The following is a 16,855-nucleotide window of genomic DNA, read 5'->3' as shown; positions in this document are numbered from 1 at the left end:
AACAATCACACCAGTCTCAACATTCAGCAACTAATAACAGGCAAGCTACCATCTCAGTTTTATCAAACATCCCTTATACTGGCCCCACTCCGACAGTCTCCCCAGCTTACACTATAGTTAATTCCATAGGCAGTTCCATCCCTCAAAGACAAACCAAAATTAACCATATACATATACGTGTTTACGGAGACTTGGTTAAACAGTAATACACTCTCAAAGCAAATCTTCGGTAACTCATTCTCTGTATACAGACAAGATCGTACTAAGCAGAACAGCCATAAAAAGCCCGGGTGTGGTGTTTTGATCGCTTGCCGCTCACACTTTACATCCCATTAGTTATCTCTCTCGAATTGTTCCGGCGTTGAACAGCTTTGGGTTGCCCTCAGGTTTACATACTACACGCTATATATTGGCGTTATTTATCTCCCGCCTGATCGCATCAATGATCTATCATTGTTCGAACAACATCTGAGCTCACTCTCGCAAGTTGAAAATCAAATGGCTCTTCACGACAAAATTATCATTGTGGGTGATTATAATTTCCCCGGCATTAAATGGTCTCGCTCCTCTTCTAATTATTTATTCCCCGATATAGCCCATTCGTCTAAAATCCTTTCCTCCCTTATGCTTTTGGACAGCTATAATACTGCTGGATTAGTTCAGTTAAACCATAATCACAATAGTAACAATCGTTTGCTTGATCTCTGTTTCATTAGTCAAGAACTCAGAAACACTCTGTTATTCTTGCTCCTTCTCCGCTTGTTAAAACCTGCCATCACCATCCCCCACTCCATATTTCCATTCATGAATGTCCGCCTGTTGTATTCAACGAAGTTTCTGAATCATTTTTTTTACGATTACAGGAATGGAAATTTTGAAGCAATGAATAGGTGTTTATTAGCTTTCGATTGGAACTCCTTATTAACGAACTGCGATTGTAACTATGCTGTTTCTCTCTGGACGCAGATCATTTCCGATGCTATAGAGCAATTTGTACCTGAGAAATTACAACAAAAATCTAGTTATCCACCCTGGTCAAACCAAACTCTTAAACGTTTTAAACGAGCCAAACGAACTGCTTTAAAAAAGTACAGTAAACATCCATCTGTATTACTAAGGTCTTATTACCTGTTTCATAACAATCGTTACAAACGATTAAATAAAGCGCTCTGCTATGCCTATCACCGTCGCATCCAGAACAATCTTACAACTCATCCTAAAAAGTTTTTAAACCACGTAAATGATCAGAGAAAAGAAACTGGTCTGTCTAATCATATAAATTTGTGATCTTTTTTGCAAACAATTCAGCAGCGTCTTTTGCCAAGAATCATTGTCTAATCATCACATTCTTGAAGCTGCGAATAATGTCCAACTACGCTCCCCTATTGGAATTGCCGCTTTGTGTGCTGTATCTAAGCTCTTTGAATTAGTCGTTTTGGATTTTATCATACACAATTGCTTTAATTATATATCTTCAACTCAGCACGGTTTCATGCCAAAACGATCTACATCTACGAATCTTGTGTGTTATACTTCCTATGTCATTCAGTCGTTACAGGCGCGACAGCAGGTTGACGCTATATATACTGACTTCTCCGCTGCTTTTGATAAAATAAATCACCAAATAGCTATTGCTAAACTCGGAAGACTTGGATTCTGCGGTCCTTTTTTGAACTATTAAAGACCTGGAAGATGCCAGATTCCTGCAGAAACAGTTAGATATCTTTTCCATTTGGTGCGACCTCAATAGAATGGTCCTGAGTGCTTCAAAATGTTCCGTAATTTCATTCTCGCGTAAACGCATAGTAGTTGTATTCGACTATACCATTTCCCAGACTCTTCTCAAACGAGAATCGACTGTTGGATTCAAAACTTAATTTTAAGAATCACGTAGAGTATACGATCTCTAAGGCTTTCAAAATGCTAGGATTCATATTTCGCATTACGAAGAGCTTTAATAACATATATTGTCTTAAAGCACTATATTGTGCACTGGTTCGCTCAATATCCGAATAAGCTGCAGTCGTCTGGGCTCCCTATTATCAGCTCGACATCCAACGCATAGAAGCTATTCAGCATAAATTTATTCGGTTTGCCCTTCGCAGTCTTCCTTGGAGGGATCCCAACAACCTTCCCAGCTATAGTGAGCGCTGTAAACTTATCGATTTAAACTTGTTATCCGTACACCGAGACATCTGTAGAGCTATTTTCGTGGCGGATTTGTTACAATCTCAAACTGATTGTCCCGAATTGTTACATAAACTGAACCTAGCTATTAATTTTCGCAATCTCCGATCTCATCCATTTCTCAGAATTCAATCTGCTCGCACTAATTACGGCTATAACGAACCGTTTTCTAGTATGTGCAGTATATTTAATCGATGTTCTCACTTGTTCGATTTTCACTTATCTCGCAGCACCGTGAAAAAATTGTTTCTGAATTACTTCTCTACTTCTTGAGTATTGAGGTTAGTAATAGGGATAGTTTTAATTATCAGTAATAAGTGTATGACATGGTATCTGCTGGATTATTGAGATCTTTCCCACTCCGTCTCTTCACAACCTCCATTGGAAACTAACTAGATTCACTCGTCGAAATTAACTCGGTCTTCCATTCTACTTTTTCTTTGTCATTCACCATCCGTTTTTCGATCACTAACCAGATCTTCATGCCGATTCTAACCCCGTCGTTTCTCTGTTATTCAGCATCTTTTTGGTCACTAATTAGATCTACATGCCGATTCTAACACCGCGTTAGCTCACTCTCGTTTACCACCCCACCCCCTCACCAACCCTTATATAACATGTACTTTAACACTTTGTTCTTCTCTCTCACCTTTTAAGCAAGAGCGCTATTACTGCCCTGTAATGCTTGGTGTCATCAACTAGTTATAGATAGGGTTATAGATTTAGTTTTAATTGTTAGTGTTAAGGACAAATGTATCTGTTGGATCATTGTAATCTGTTGATACAAATGATGACGAGGCTTATGCCTGCTGGAGAGAGAGAGATTGCCAAATTTCATCTCCATCGGTCTTTTCCCTGCTCCAAAAGAAATAAATAAAGAAATAAATAAATAAAGTAGTTTATGTTGAACTGCTAACGCCACTTAAATTAAAGCAGAACATGGGGCTACCACGTTTGGCATAAAGTCGTTTGGCATAATACCGTTTGGCATAACGCCGTTTGGCATAATGGTTATTTGGCATAATGGTTATTTGGCATAATGGTCATTTGGCATAATGGTCATTTGGCATAACAGTCATTTGGCATAACAGATGAACATGCTGCTTAATAGAAATTGTTCTAATTTAGTGCAATTTTGAAAAGTCTAATGCGGCTACGCCGCATCGTTTTTAATGACCTGGTGTCCGACCTCGCTGCCGCTCGTTCGGACTTAACTGAGGAATAGCTCCTAGCTTTGGGTAATCCGGGCAAACGCCCGCAACTAGACAGAGGTGATTTCTGCGGGGGCGCTGCCCCCCCGCAGTGGCCGGCGCTTCCGACGGCGGGTCGCCGGCGCACTCGCGGCCTTCGGCCGTCTCGACCTGAATCATCTATGACGAACAGAATATTGTGCTGGCACTAAGTGAGTTGCTTATATAAAAAGGTTTCACATATTTCGTTGGAGTTTCCCTTGCACAACATCAATCGATCGAAACACATACGACAATTTTCATTAGATTAAAATATTGCAAATCCCATTATTATTATGCCAAATGGCATTATGCCAAATGGCATTATGCCAAATGACCATTATGCCAAAAGACCATTATGCCAAATAACTGTTATGCCAAATAACCATTATGCCAAACGGTATTATGCCAAATGACCTTATGCCAAACGGGCCGCCCCCGCAGAACATATTTATGTGCATTTAGCACAAAACCCCAAACAGATGGTTCTTATCTTTATTCTTCGAAGGAGCAATGATAACTTAACACACGAAATTTTTTTGGACTTTTTTCGACGATCAGTCCATCGCACACAGTACGGTCAAAATAATCTTATTGATGCTTCGCTTTAAGAGTGTTTATCATATATTCGATTTTACTATGAACAAATAAACATTTAAAATTAATATAATTATGTTAAGTTAATGTGTGCAGTTATATAGTAATAGTCTGTGCGATAATTTTATATTAATCGAAGACAAATTTCAAATAAAATAGTCGAAACTATTGTTTCGAAAACCACAAATGTAGTTTTGCTTACATTTTCGTCACTTTTTCTGACTAATCGAAATGTCATGAAATATCACATGTAATCTGCTGAAAGTAGTTAGTTCATAAACGTCATATGGATTTAACAATTATAGCGCCAACTGTGTGTCAGTCATACGACATATTGAGTGAAGTGTGACACAACGTGTTATTTGAAATTGTGAATCATTTCATATGTCGGAGCACACTGCAATCAACGTCAATTTTTCTTGCAACCGACACATATCAATACTCAGTCTTCAGTTAAACGTGCTGTGTTTAAATATTGCACCTATTTTTATTGCATGTAATAAATCGTCATCAAAACAAAAAAGACTAAATTCATCTGAAAGATGTTGATGAGAAAAACGATAAACCACAAATCGGAATAGCGATAAAAATAATACTAATATTGTTGGACGTTTTCCACCTGAACCTACATTGATAATGACTGTTACGCTTAAGGCACACTTACAAATTATACTCTCTCAATCTCCGGTAAGATCTTTTAACGCACTGCCCACGGGCTAGGTGGGCTACCAATATGGGACGTGACAGGAAAATAAAAAATATCATACGACCGTAAGATAGCCCCGGCATAAAGCGGATTCGGAGAGCCAAATAACGAAAAAGGAAGAAAAAAAAATGTAACGGAAGGACATCAAGGAAATGCCAAAGCGACGAAAACAGTAAAGTTTGGTCGATTACAAACAACTTGGCTGCTGCCATCATCAACTCACCGTACAGTCTCATCGTCCCGTCGGCTCTCCCCAGCGAATTTGTGCTGACGCAATGATAGGTGCCGACATCGCTCGGCGAAAAGAATCGCACCACTAGCCGCATGTTCGTCCGGAATCCGTGTCGCTCCTCGGTGATTCCGTACTTTGGCCTACGGGTGGAACGGAAGTAGAAGTGCTGCGTCAAATAGGGTGAGTCAAATCGATCGCAATCATAAAAGTGAAAAACCCATCGCTGAAAGCGGGAACGTTTGGCCTTACCCATCCAGCAGCATTTCTGGTCTCGATTGACCTTGCTCGTAATTACTGTTGGTGATTCCGGTGAAACTGGCAGGCAGTACTCGACCACCCTTCAACCAGTAGGACACCGGCATCGGTGAAGCTTCAACGGAGCACTCAAGCTGCACATCCGAACTCAGCGGAGCTCCCAGCAGTTGACTTGTTGGACGTACCGATGGTGCAACTGGTCAGTGAATGTGTGAGTGTGTGTTGGGTGGCATCGGAGTTGTAGCCGGCGATGGATCGAAGAAGCGTGAAATAGGGAGAGAACATTCATTATTAAATCAAGCCTTCGTGTGCATATGTAAGTTGATAGATGTGTGCAATGGAAAGGGGGGAACAAATCAGATCGGGAATCCTTTATCAGCAATTGCCAGCGGTTTGCCAGAATCGAAACAGGTAGGCCCAATCTGAGTTCGACATGAGAGACTCTCATATTTCATTCATAAGCCAATGCTCTTAACCAATTATTTATAAGTTCGAAAGGTTCGCGCTGTTCGTTTTACTATCTGCGTTCACGTGAGATATTTTGTATCGTTTTAGATTTCGGTTGCGATGGCGAAAACGATTTACAACATTGTAAAACAGTCTGAATCACACGACGAGCTCGGCTCTGTGTACAGTTTTGAGTTTGAGAGTTTCACTTTTTCTAAGAATTCTTAATGATGAAACAAATCCATCACTTCTACAAACTTTGGCTTGAATAAAAAAAAATAAAAACAATGTCTTCTATCAGCCCTGCAGCGTGGGAATGTAGCCGGAAATGTTTCCCATAAATCCATGAACGTGAATACAATTTGCAATATATTTTTATTGATGGAACCATAAGCTCCACTGATTTTCAGTTGCCACAAAATAAATCGATGAACCCTCGATCCCACTTTGTTTCATGAGTATAATCCCCAGATACTTACAGTGCACGCTAAGTGAAACTCGTTTGCTAACGGCTGGAGGAACATCGTTCGACGCTATACACAGGTACGCCCCCATTTGTCTTCGCTCCAGCTTCGGTAGGTGCAGATGGGTCCCGTTGAATGCTTCCACTGAAAATAGGAAGGAAAAATCCCAACGTGAATGTTACAGTATTAAATCGAAACAGGAGAGACAAAGTTAAGCCAGCTTAAACTTGGGCACGAATAGAAAAATGACGAACATCCGTTTTGAAGTTGAAATTATGAGTAAATACCTCTCCTGAAATATAATTGGAAATAACTGTTTTGTATTTTCAACATATTACGACAGTACATTACGGAAAATATAATTATATGAATCAACTTTAATAGTCCATAATCCTACAAATTAGAATTGAAATAAAATACTTTTTAGCGTTAACAGAATTCAGTAGGGGAACACCCTGTGGAGTAAAGCGTCCTAGAGCGAATTTCACGCGAAAATTTAAAAACATGTTTTAAAATTTAAATATATAAGTTCCCATTGATTTAGAAATAAATAGAAGTACTGTCAATACACCGGTCAAAAAGTGACCGGTCTAACGAGGAAAGCAACACTTTTTCAATGTTCGATTATTTTTCTTGAAGAGCAATACAATTGTTTCAACGGCGTTCCAATATTTCTAGACCATTTTTATACTACGATTCCTCATTAACCAAAAAAATTGCTTCAGTCTCAGCGAACAGAAAATAGTTATTAAGGGCAAAATATGATGAATATGAAGGGTGAAACAGCAATTCGAAATGCATTTCATTGCATTGAGCGAACGCAAAAGTCGACTTGAAACACGATGCATTTGATCAATTATGTGAAAACACGGTACCCACGTAGTGCTCATGTAAAATTATGAATACACTTCTTTTTGATTTTTGATGAAGTCAGCTATCTCCTACAACTTCATTTTTAGATTTTCCATAGCGATGAACAGAGTGTGATTAAAGTCGGGTCTAAATGAACGGTAAATAATAATAATAATGCATCATCGGTGTTTGCAAGATTATGTTTATATTCAGTATTCAAATCAATAATGGTTGATTTGCTTCCTTCAGAACCCGTACAAAGCTTCAAGCCATTTCTTTGCTGGAAGAGTACGTGCTATTATTAGAAATCACTGTTTCATCAATACATGAAATGCTTTTTCCGCCATTGTCTCTAATTTTCCAAACAATAGCGTCTTTGTAGGAATGAGATCTTACACACTCATCAACTGAATATCATGAAATTTTGATAGATGATTTCTAAAGGATGTCTATCTATTGATTTAGGTTGGTAAACGACTGGACAATGCGCAATTCAGGCTCCAATGTGATTCTTAGCCTCTTATCCAGTAACTCCTATCCCTACCTCCCCGCGGTAGCACCTGGAATACGAGTAACCATAAGAATGATCGGGTAACTAACCCCGGTGTGGCCTTGGTCGTATACTGACAGGGAAGGGGGGGCTTGCTTCTCTTTACAGAGAGCGAGCCTACTCGAGCGTCTGTTCTCCATGTTGGGGCGGCTCGAAATAGCGTCTGTTCTCCATGTTAGGAGCAGCTGATTACCGTCCTTGTGTCAGTGTGACACTAAACAGTGCTGACACGATAGCCCTCCGGTGAGACAGGAGGACTGCGATTGGAAGTTTGGCACATGGAACTACAAATCGCTTGGTTTCCCAGGGTACGACCGAATGCTACATGATGAGCCTCAAATCCGCGGTTTCGATGTCGTAGCACTGCAGGAACTTTGTTGGACGGGACAGAAGGTGTGGAAAAGTGGGCATCGAGCGGCTACCTTCTACCAGAGCTGTGGCACAACCAGCGTTCTAGGACCGGGATTTGAAGTGTTGGGCAAGATGCGCCAGCGCGTGATTGGGTGGCAGCCAATCAGTGATAGGATGTGCGTATTGGAGATCAAGGGCCGTTTCTTCAATTACAGCATCATCAACGTACACTGCCCATATGAGAGGAGAACCGATGACGAGGAGGAAGCATTTTTACGCGCAGCTTGAGCGAACCTACGACAGCTGTCCACCGTCATCGGCGACATGAAAGCTCAGGTATGCCGGGAGGCAGTGTACAGGCCTCTGATCGGACTGAAGAGTTTGCACGTGGCAACAAACGACAACGGCCAACGATGCGTAAACTTTGCAACTATCCAGGAATGGTAGTTCGAAGCACTTTCTTCTCCCTTAAAGATATCCACAAAGCCATCTGGAGATCACCTGATCAAAATACGGAAAATCAAATCGACCACGTTCTCATCGACGGGCGATTCTTCTCCGACATCATCAATGTCCGCACCTACCGCAGTGCCAACATTGATTCTGACTACTAACTTGTCGCGGTTTGTATGCGCTCGAAACTATCGACTGTGCACAACACTTGTCGCACAGGAACGCCGGGACTCAATCTCGAGCAGCTACGTAGTGTTCTCATTTGACGAGAATCGGTACTTTTTGAAGACCATAGATACTTTTCGCACAACTTAGATATGATTATAAGGATATTCAGTGGGGAGAGGGTGTAATAAGTGTCTCTAAAAAGGAAGAGTAACGGTTGTAACGACATAACTCCGGAACTATTGCACGAATTGCTATCAAACTTGGCACAGGTATTTCCTGCTCTTCAGGAATAGTCATGAAGCTATTTTTATAGGGGGAAGCGTAGCAAGTATCATTAACAGGGGGGTCATGAAAAAGTTAAAATTTGACAAGAATCGATAAGATTTGAAGACCATGCAAACATTTTCCATACCTTAGATATGATTATATGGGGGGTGAATGTAGCAAGTGCATATAAATAGGGGGATGTAACGGCATAACTCCGAAACTACTGAACGGATTGCTATCAAATTTGGCACAGATACTTCTTGCTCTTCACAGATGGTCATTAGGATATTTTCGGAGGAAAAAGTGTGTAGCAAGTGTCCTTAACATGGGGGGAGGGGGTCAATGACGAAATTTATATAATTTGAAGAGAATCGACAGTTAGACTAGAAGGAGGGGTTTTTGAAAATAAATTTTCATCTCCCATTTTTTGTAAAACAATAGAGTGGTAAGAATTTCAAGGCCGTAATAGATAGTATTGCTGTTGTTAATTCGAATGCAAAGCAATTTACTTTAAATAATTTCAAAGGATCTGGTTTCATTTTGCCGGGAAATTCAAAGAGATATATATATATATATATATATATATATATATATATATATATATATATATATATATATATATATATATATATATATATATATATATATATATATATGCAGATATCATTCTTTGTAATCGCTTCACGTAACACATGGATCAATAAGTCCCGACACTAAAGCAGAGATGGCGCTCGTAGTAAACCAGTAACCACGTCTTTCTAAAGTACTAACCTTTGCTTGAAACGAATCAAAATTTTAAGTCGATCTGACCAGAAACAGCTGAGTTATCGAGGTTGGAGTAGAGTCGTTTTGTAGTTTGTTTAAAAAATGGAAAAAAAAACCGAGTTTGTTTGTTAATGGGTAGAAACACCGTGCAAGCGAAACAATGGATTGAAAAATGTTATCCGGACTTTTGTCCATCAAAAGCAACGAGTTGTCGGTGGTTCGCCGAGTTTAAACGTGGTCGTACCGACACGAATGACGCGGAACGCTCGGGAAATATGAGTGAAGTGACAAAACTTATAATGAAAGATCGTAAAGTGAAGCTCCGTGAGATTACTGAGATGACACAGATATTATATGGAAGTGTATTTACTATCCTTCATGAAAAATTGAGCATGAAAAAGGTTTTTTACAAGTGGGTGCCGGGTTCAAGACAATGCACCCTGCCACAAGTCGATGAAAACAATGGCGAAATTGAACGAATTGGGCTTTGATCTGCTTCCCCACACCCATACTCGCCAGATTTAGCCCCCAGTGACTACTGGCTCTTTGCTGATCTTAAAAAAATGTTCCAGGGAAAAAGATTTGGCTCAAATGAGGAGGTCATCGCTGAAACTGAAGCTTATTTTGAAGCGAAAGATATATTTTTTTATAAATATGGTATTAAAAAATTGGAAAAACGTTGGAACCATTGTATCACCCTAAAAGGTGATTATGTTGATGAATAAAAAAAATGTTGTTTCCATTGTTAGTCTCGGGACTTATTGATCCATGTGTTAAGAACGGATGGACGGATTTACACGAATCTTTTTTTGTTTGATCAGTTTCTACCCCCACCGGGTTCGTACATAAAAAATAGGAAAATTTGCAGGAAAAGTGGGAAATATCCATGAAATTGTTTTGTATGGACAATGGAATTTTCCGTTGAAAAAGTCGTCAATGATTGCTAGATCTACGATTGATGTTTGGCGTGCAACGAGTTGCATAAGTGTTTGGTCGTCGAAGAAACGAATACTAGATCGTAGAAAAAATGGTTTGGCGCGCAACGAATAGTTGTGTGTGGAGATTTCACAGGCATACGTGATTAATTGGATATCAAAATTATTGCTTGGTAAATAAATTAATGACAGAATGCATATGACTGTATGACCGCTGCAGGTAGAAGAAAAATTCTGATATCCAGTTGAAGAATTGTATGTAATTTGTGAGCGCGAGTTTGAAAAATTAGAACATTTTTGAATGAATCAATGAAAAGATTGTGCTGTAGAAGCGCTAAGGTCAAACTAAGAAATCTTCTTGCATTCTACTTTCGAATGTTTTAGATTACACTAAGCACACATAATAAGTGACAATTAGATCAATGTTCAAGATGATTACCATAATGGATTGAGACTGCCATTTTCTGTTTCATATTCTGTGAAGAATGTTAAAATCGGTAAGATAAACATCAAATTAAAATTTAAGCGTCGTCTCTCCATGCAACCAAAAGTGCCACAGTACCTGAAAAGTATCGACTTTATTAGAGCTTTAATGTACGCGTGGTACTTTTTAGCAACTAGAACGTACAGAAAATGTTCCCAGAAAACATTCTCGCTGCTTTAAAGCTGTACAAGGAACTTCTGTTGCGTCGGGTGAACATTCAACTTTGAGCAATTCTTAAAAAACGGACTGTTGGGAATGTTTTGTATGCTACTTAAGCCAAATCCTTTTTTAAGAACTTTTGTTACTTGGGCTAAAAACAAATTGTAAATATATCCTACTCTACCGAATGAACAACTCTAGAAGAGAAACTCTTCAACATTGTGTTAAGTTTATCAATCCAACATTATGGTTAGTGAGCATTTTTATCGATTACCGGAAGTAAGAGTCACATAAAACCTGGCACCTTATATCCATTCCGTCGAAGCCGTTAGAGAAGGATCTCTGCTCAGTTCATTGACTCAAAGAATGAAATGACAATCTATGCATTTGCTTAATTTTAATATAAGTATTTCACATTTCCACATTAATTTTTTGTGATACTCCTTTTTTGAGCTAAAGCATGTGTGTCGCATTCCGTCGATTGTAAAACAATGGAGGCATACGAGAAGCACTTAGTCGTTTGAAAATTCTGCTGTCCGAAAACATAAATTCGACCAAAATTTTTGGGCGAGACGAAGTTCGACGGGTCAGCTAGTATACATATGAAACTCGGAGGTTACTAAGAAGGTATTTATAGAGAGAAAAGTGTTTTAAATGTTTCTAACAAAAGGGTTCAAATATAAAACTGACCCGATTTTTCAAGAATACCATTGAAATTATGATTGTGAGATCTGAGATGGAACACTGATCATTCGCAATCTGAACATGAACGGAGTATTGTTCCATCAGATTGTCGTCTAAGTTGTGTTTCATTACAATCAGAGTATCAATGGAAAGGACAATTTCTACAATTTTTTCGGTTTTGCCTTCATGAAACATTTACTAGCAACTCAAGGTAAATCAGCTAGTAGTTAATAAAGAATATATTCGTAAAAATAGAGAATAAACATTAAAACAAAAATAGTTGGTTTAACGAAGTGATAGTTTAGAAAAAGAGTCACAAAATCTGAACTGTTGAAAGTATCTGGTAATCTAAAAAGAAAACAGAAACTTATTCAATGGTCGCCTTTTAGGAAATGCTTTTTGCGCCGAATTCCACACACGGCCTGTCCTGAGAAAGAACATTGAGAATAATAGGTAATCAAACTCCCAGTGGATCCCAACCCTTTTTTCTATTTGCTATAAATTTAAATGCGTTATGTGTGACTTTAAAATATTTTATGTAGTCGTGATTGGTAGTGTATGATATGCCACACTTTAACTATATTGCTGAAATTAATCTCCAAGTTCCAAACTCATGAGCTAGTGCATTTAACAAGAGAAATACTCGACCCTGTGGTAATGTTGTTGGTATTACCTACTGTTAGTTTTTTTTTGCTGCAATTATCATTATAATACTAGAAAAAGAATAAATCTAGAAAATTAAAGTCTATTTACGTTAATGTGAACCAAATGAATGCAAGCGACTCGAAAAATGATGAGGTGGGCTCTTTATTTTGCCTATCAACTTATTCAACACAAAAACAGCCTCAGCATAACTTCAACTGATCGTTCGAAGTTTTCCGGAATCGTAAACATTGCAACATAAATCTACGCTAGGAAGGCGAAAAATTATCTGTATATACGCTACGCTACCGAGTAAACTCTATATACTCATCTTCAAACACCCAGGGATTTCCTGTTTATTGCCGCATACCATCAGAAGAGATAATATTTCAACTGTTAGGATCCTCTAAAATGGGCATCAGTTTTTTGTTTTGGAGCGAAGTTTAAATCAAACATAATGGCTTCTCTGAGATCGACCGTAAGTCGAAGCTTACCAATGGCAACAGGGGATACCGTAAATATCATCAATTTTTCTGTTCTGTTATTACTGTCTTTTATGTTTTGCGACAGAAACAAGGAAATATATTTACGTTTGTCTGGACGGACGCGGTGAGTGCGGTTGCGGTTTGCTTCCAAACTCTTGACGGGATGTCCTTGAATATTGTATACAAGGGGACAAACGATTCGCATTGCTTCGACAGCTATCAAGTAATCTGTCAGGAATGATAAAGATTGGATTTTGTTTTATTCCCGGTTGTTTCCTGCGCACCAGCTATAAAATCAATGTCGCATTGTGTGTCAGCTAATGGAGTTGTATTTCACTCTCGCTTTAGAATTAATAAAAAAGAACTGCTTGAAAACAAAAGCCGATGGTTAATCCAATTTTGACAGACATCAAATTCCGTTTTGCAGAATGATTATGGAAGGATCTTGGAGTACGAATTATTTTAACATATCGGATTTCGGTTATTTTTTTTGTTTAATAACCTAGAATACTAAAACTTCTTAAATGCCGCTATCCAGTCAAACTATATTCTAGACCCAAAGCCATTGTGTCTCAAGTCCTAATGCTCGACAGTGAGGTCATGCTTAATCTTGCAGTACGGGTTTTATTGGGAGAATGCTATGCTTATCAGAAAGCATTCAGGCGAAGTCGCTTGGCGTCATTCAAAAATAGCCATTAAAAACTGTCTCTAACGGCCCAATCAAACTAACTGCTATTAGCAACCCAACCGGAATGGGGGCTGCAAAACCGAGCGGGACAAAAAAGCTGAAGTCCCTGCAGAACTGTCGTTCAAAGATTAAGTTGAATGGATTGTTATAAACTGCAATCCGGGTTGACTCCCATCTTCGTGCATCACTTTTACTCCTTCCAGTCTACCTTTGGCGGGCTGTTTGTCACTCGAAAGCTATATGCAGCATAGTGCTACAGTTACCACCATTACCGTCAGTTCTGCCATGCCACGAAGTCACTGTGGGTCCTGCGCGATTATACTAGGACAGAATTGTGAAATTTTTCCGAGATATTAATTCCCTGGAGATAGCAGGATCGTTGGAAGATGTCCCCGTTAGCTCTGTTAGTAACTTTACAAATGTTAGATAACGACTATATTCATGAACGATAATTTTCTAATGTTTTTTCAAGATCCTGCCCCACAGTGCCTCGTGCCAAATTCTGCTAGGAAAGTTGAGTCTTTGTGGTCCTGTCGTCTGCTAGCTTTATGCAAATGAATTAAGTTCAACAAATAAAATTATTCCAGCACGGTGAAGCTGTGGCAGGAGGTAAACTGGTGCAACTAACGCGCGTTCCTGCTGCCCACTGGTTCAGGATGCTGATAGCAATTGGACATCACAATGGCCGGGTGCCGATGGGAGGGCGTGATACAGCATCCTACTGTATACACTTATACACTTGAGCTCGTAGCTATCTCGTGCCATGCCACTACCGGATGGACCAGGACTGAGCTATGCATGTATCTGCTCCGTCTGATGGAACCATTTGCGGCGGAATATTTTAATTAGGCTGCTGGAATGGATCTGAACCGGCAGTGCGAAGAATATGAATTTGCAACTGAATGAAGTCATCGTCGTTTGAATGACGCTAGTCGCGATAAGCGTCATTTGACGACTGTGCCGGGACGATGAATTTTCTTGTTTTATCGCTTCACTTCGCGAGAAAAGTTCACTGCAATTTGCCAGCGGCGATCCTCGAAAATTCAAATTTATTCTACGTTATAATTTTTTTTTATGAATTCATGTTTACATAAAAAACTGGCTTCCGAAGCTACCTAAACTGGTCCTTGCGGAATAGACAAGATAATAATTAATTAGATTTTTAATTTCAAGACTTGGTCAAATATTTCCTTCTTCCGGTGCTAAAATTACACGAAAATGGGCTTGGGTAAAATGAACACTAAACCCTGTTTTAATCCACCTAGTTGTGTAATCTCATATTACTTATATTTTCATAAATTTCACTAGAAGATTCTGTCAAGATTTTTTTTTTCATTCGTGAATAAAATAAGAAACTTTATTTGAGTATGAACCAACATATCTTTTTCAATTTGTAAACAGTTATTTCAAGTTAATAAGAATTTTTCTTTATTTTGCATCATCGCACTTAATGATAAAACACACTTTACCCTATAGATCTGGAACCGGAAGTCGGACTCGGATGAAATTAAATAGCAACCTATTAGACTATAGGAACTTCCATTGGCGTTTGTTTGTGAATAACGATAAATCACCTGAAAATTTGTTGAGTCACAGTTTAGAGTTTTTGACCACTATTTCCTATACTTCAGGAACCGAGACAGTATAGCCGAAGTCGGTTCGTTTAGTAAATAACTAATGTGACCTACAAATTGAATCTGTTTTGAGCCAAACATAGAAGAATTTTACCCTTTTGATGAAATTCAATAGCAACCTATCGGATTATGAGATTTTTTATTTTATGACTAACATTATTTGACACATACTCACACACAGACATTGCTCAGCTCGATGAACTGTGTCGAATGATATAGGCCAATTTTCACTAGTCAATTTTTCAAGTGATTGCATAAAATTTCCATATGAGAAAGGTAATAAGTGTACTTTTAAAGAAAAGCATCGTTATCATGATTTTGAAATAACACCAAGTAGGCACAAATTCAATAAAAGATGTATAAATTTAGATTTTTTTTCACCTGAAAAATATAGATTTAAATGTGGCAACCCTGCACGCTATTTGAAATTGAACAAAGCACGCTGTGAACGGAGCAAAGCCGTACGTACCGATGCGTACCAGTTTTGCATCGTCATTTTGAATGACGTTTTAAATGTTTTGGCACTCATCGCCTAACAATTTCGGAACCAGAAGTCGAATCTGGATGAAATTGCATAGTATCTTTTAAGAAAATGAGAGCTTTAATTTGAATCATGATGTGTGAACATCGGTTTAACCGTTGATGTGAAATCAAGGTGAGTTCCGTTATTATCGGTGCTTTGGGAAGCGGAAGCCGGGACTAGTAGTCCCGAAGTAGTTTTATATATTCACTAACTAACAAGATCTGCCAACTAGATGAATTTAGCAGTAAGTTTTATAAAAATGTGCACCTCATTTCGTCAACGATTGTGAAAAAATACTCATGAATTCGAAATTTTCACTAATCGCTTCTTATTATGTTAAAATCGGTTATTTAGTTTTACTAGCGGCTTAGTGTGTGAAAATCGGTTAAGAAATTTCCGAGAAAATTGAGTGCGCAGTTTTACATAAATTTGCGCATATTTCCTTGTAATTCCAAAAACGGAGGCCGAATCCAAATGAAACTAAGCAAAATTGTAACCTTTCATTTGAATCTAAGCTTGTGAAAATAGGTCACGCCATCTCTGAGAAACGTGTGAGACTATTTTTTTACTTTTTTTGGTGCATATCACCCTGTAATTCCGAAACCGGAAATAGGATCGGGATAAAATTTAACACCATAGGACCTTTCATTTGAATCTGAGTTTGTGAAAACTTTTTCAGTCATCTCTGGGAGAATTAGGTGACATTATTTGTCACATACACACATACGCACACACAGACATTTTGTGATCTCTTCGAACTGAGTCGAATGGTATATGTCACTCGGCCTTCCGGGACTTATAAAGTCGGTTTTCACAGCGATTGCATAGCCTTTCTATATGAAAAAGGAAAATATTAATTGAATCTTAAATACAAATTAAAAAGTTCTTTTGGGTAAAAAAACCATAACCTTTTCAATTTGTAAACAGTTTTGAACCGAATTAGGAAGATTTTCCGTGTTTCGCAGCGTCGCTCTTAAACGACGATTTGAAAGTTTAAGCCCTTACATCAGTGTGTTATTCCGAAACCGGAAGTCGGATCCAGATAAAATTCACGATTTTCGTATATCTAAAATACCTTCCGTTTGAATCTAAGCTTAT

The 16,855-nt window shown here is 38.6% G+C and overlaps 1 protein-coding gene across 5 annotated transcripts in view; it reads right to left on the bottom strand.

The window, feature by feature from the left end:
- LOC131432221 (lachesin) overlaps nt 1-16,855 on the bottom strand; it is a 306,432-nt gene that overhangs the window by 62,368 nt on the left and 227,209 nt on the right. For all 5 annotated transcript variants that reach the window (XM_058598359.1, XM_058598358.1, XM_058598360.1 and 2 more), the window contains 3 exons: nt 6,133-6,261; nt 5,201-5,402; nt 4,943-5,091 (listed from right to left, as the gene is read on the bottom strand). In XM_058598359.1, coding sequence (XP_058454342.1) covers nt 4,943-5,091; nt 5,201-5,402; nt 6,133-6,261 — 480 coding nt within the window. The remainder of the gene's footprint in view (nt 1-4,942; nt 5,092-5,200; nt 5,403-6,132; nt 6,262-16,855) is intronic.

This window comes from Malaya genurostris, chromosome 2 (genome assembly GCF_030247185.1).
Source record: "Malaya genurostris strain Urasoe2022 chromosome 2, Malgen_1.1, whole genome shotgun sequence".
NCBI classification, from domain to species: domain Eukaryota; kingdom Metazoa; phylum Arthropoda; class Insecta; order Diptera; family Culicidae; genus Malaya; species Malaya genurostris.
This window is presented reverse-complemented; position numbering and strand designations above follow the sequence as displayed.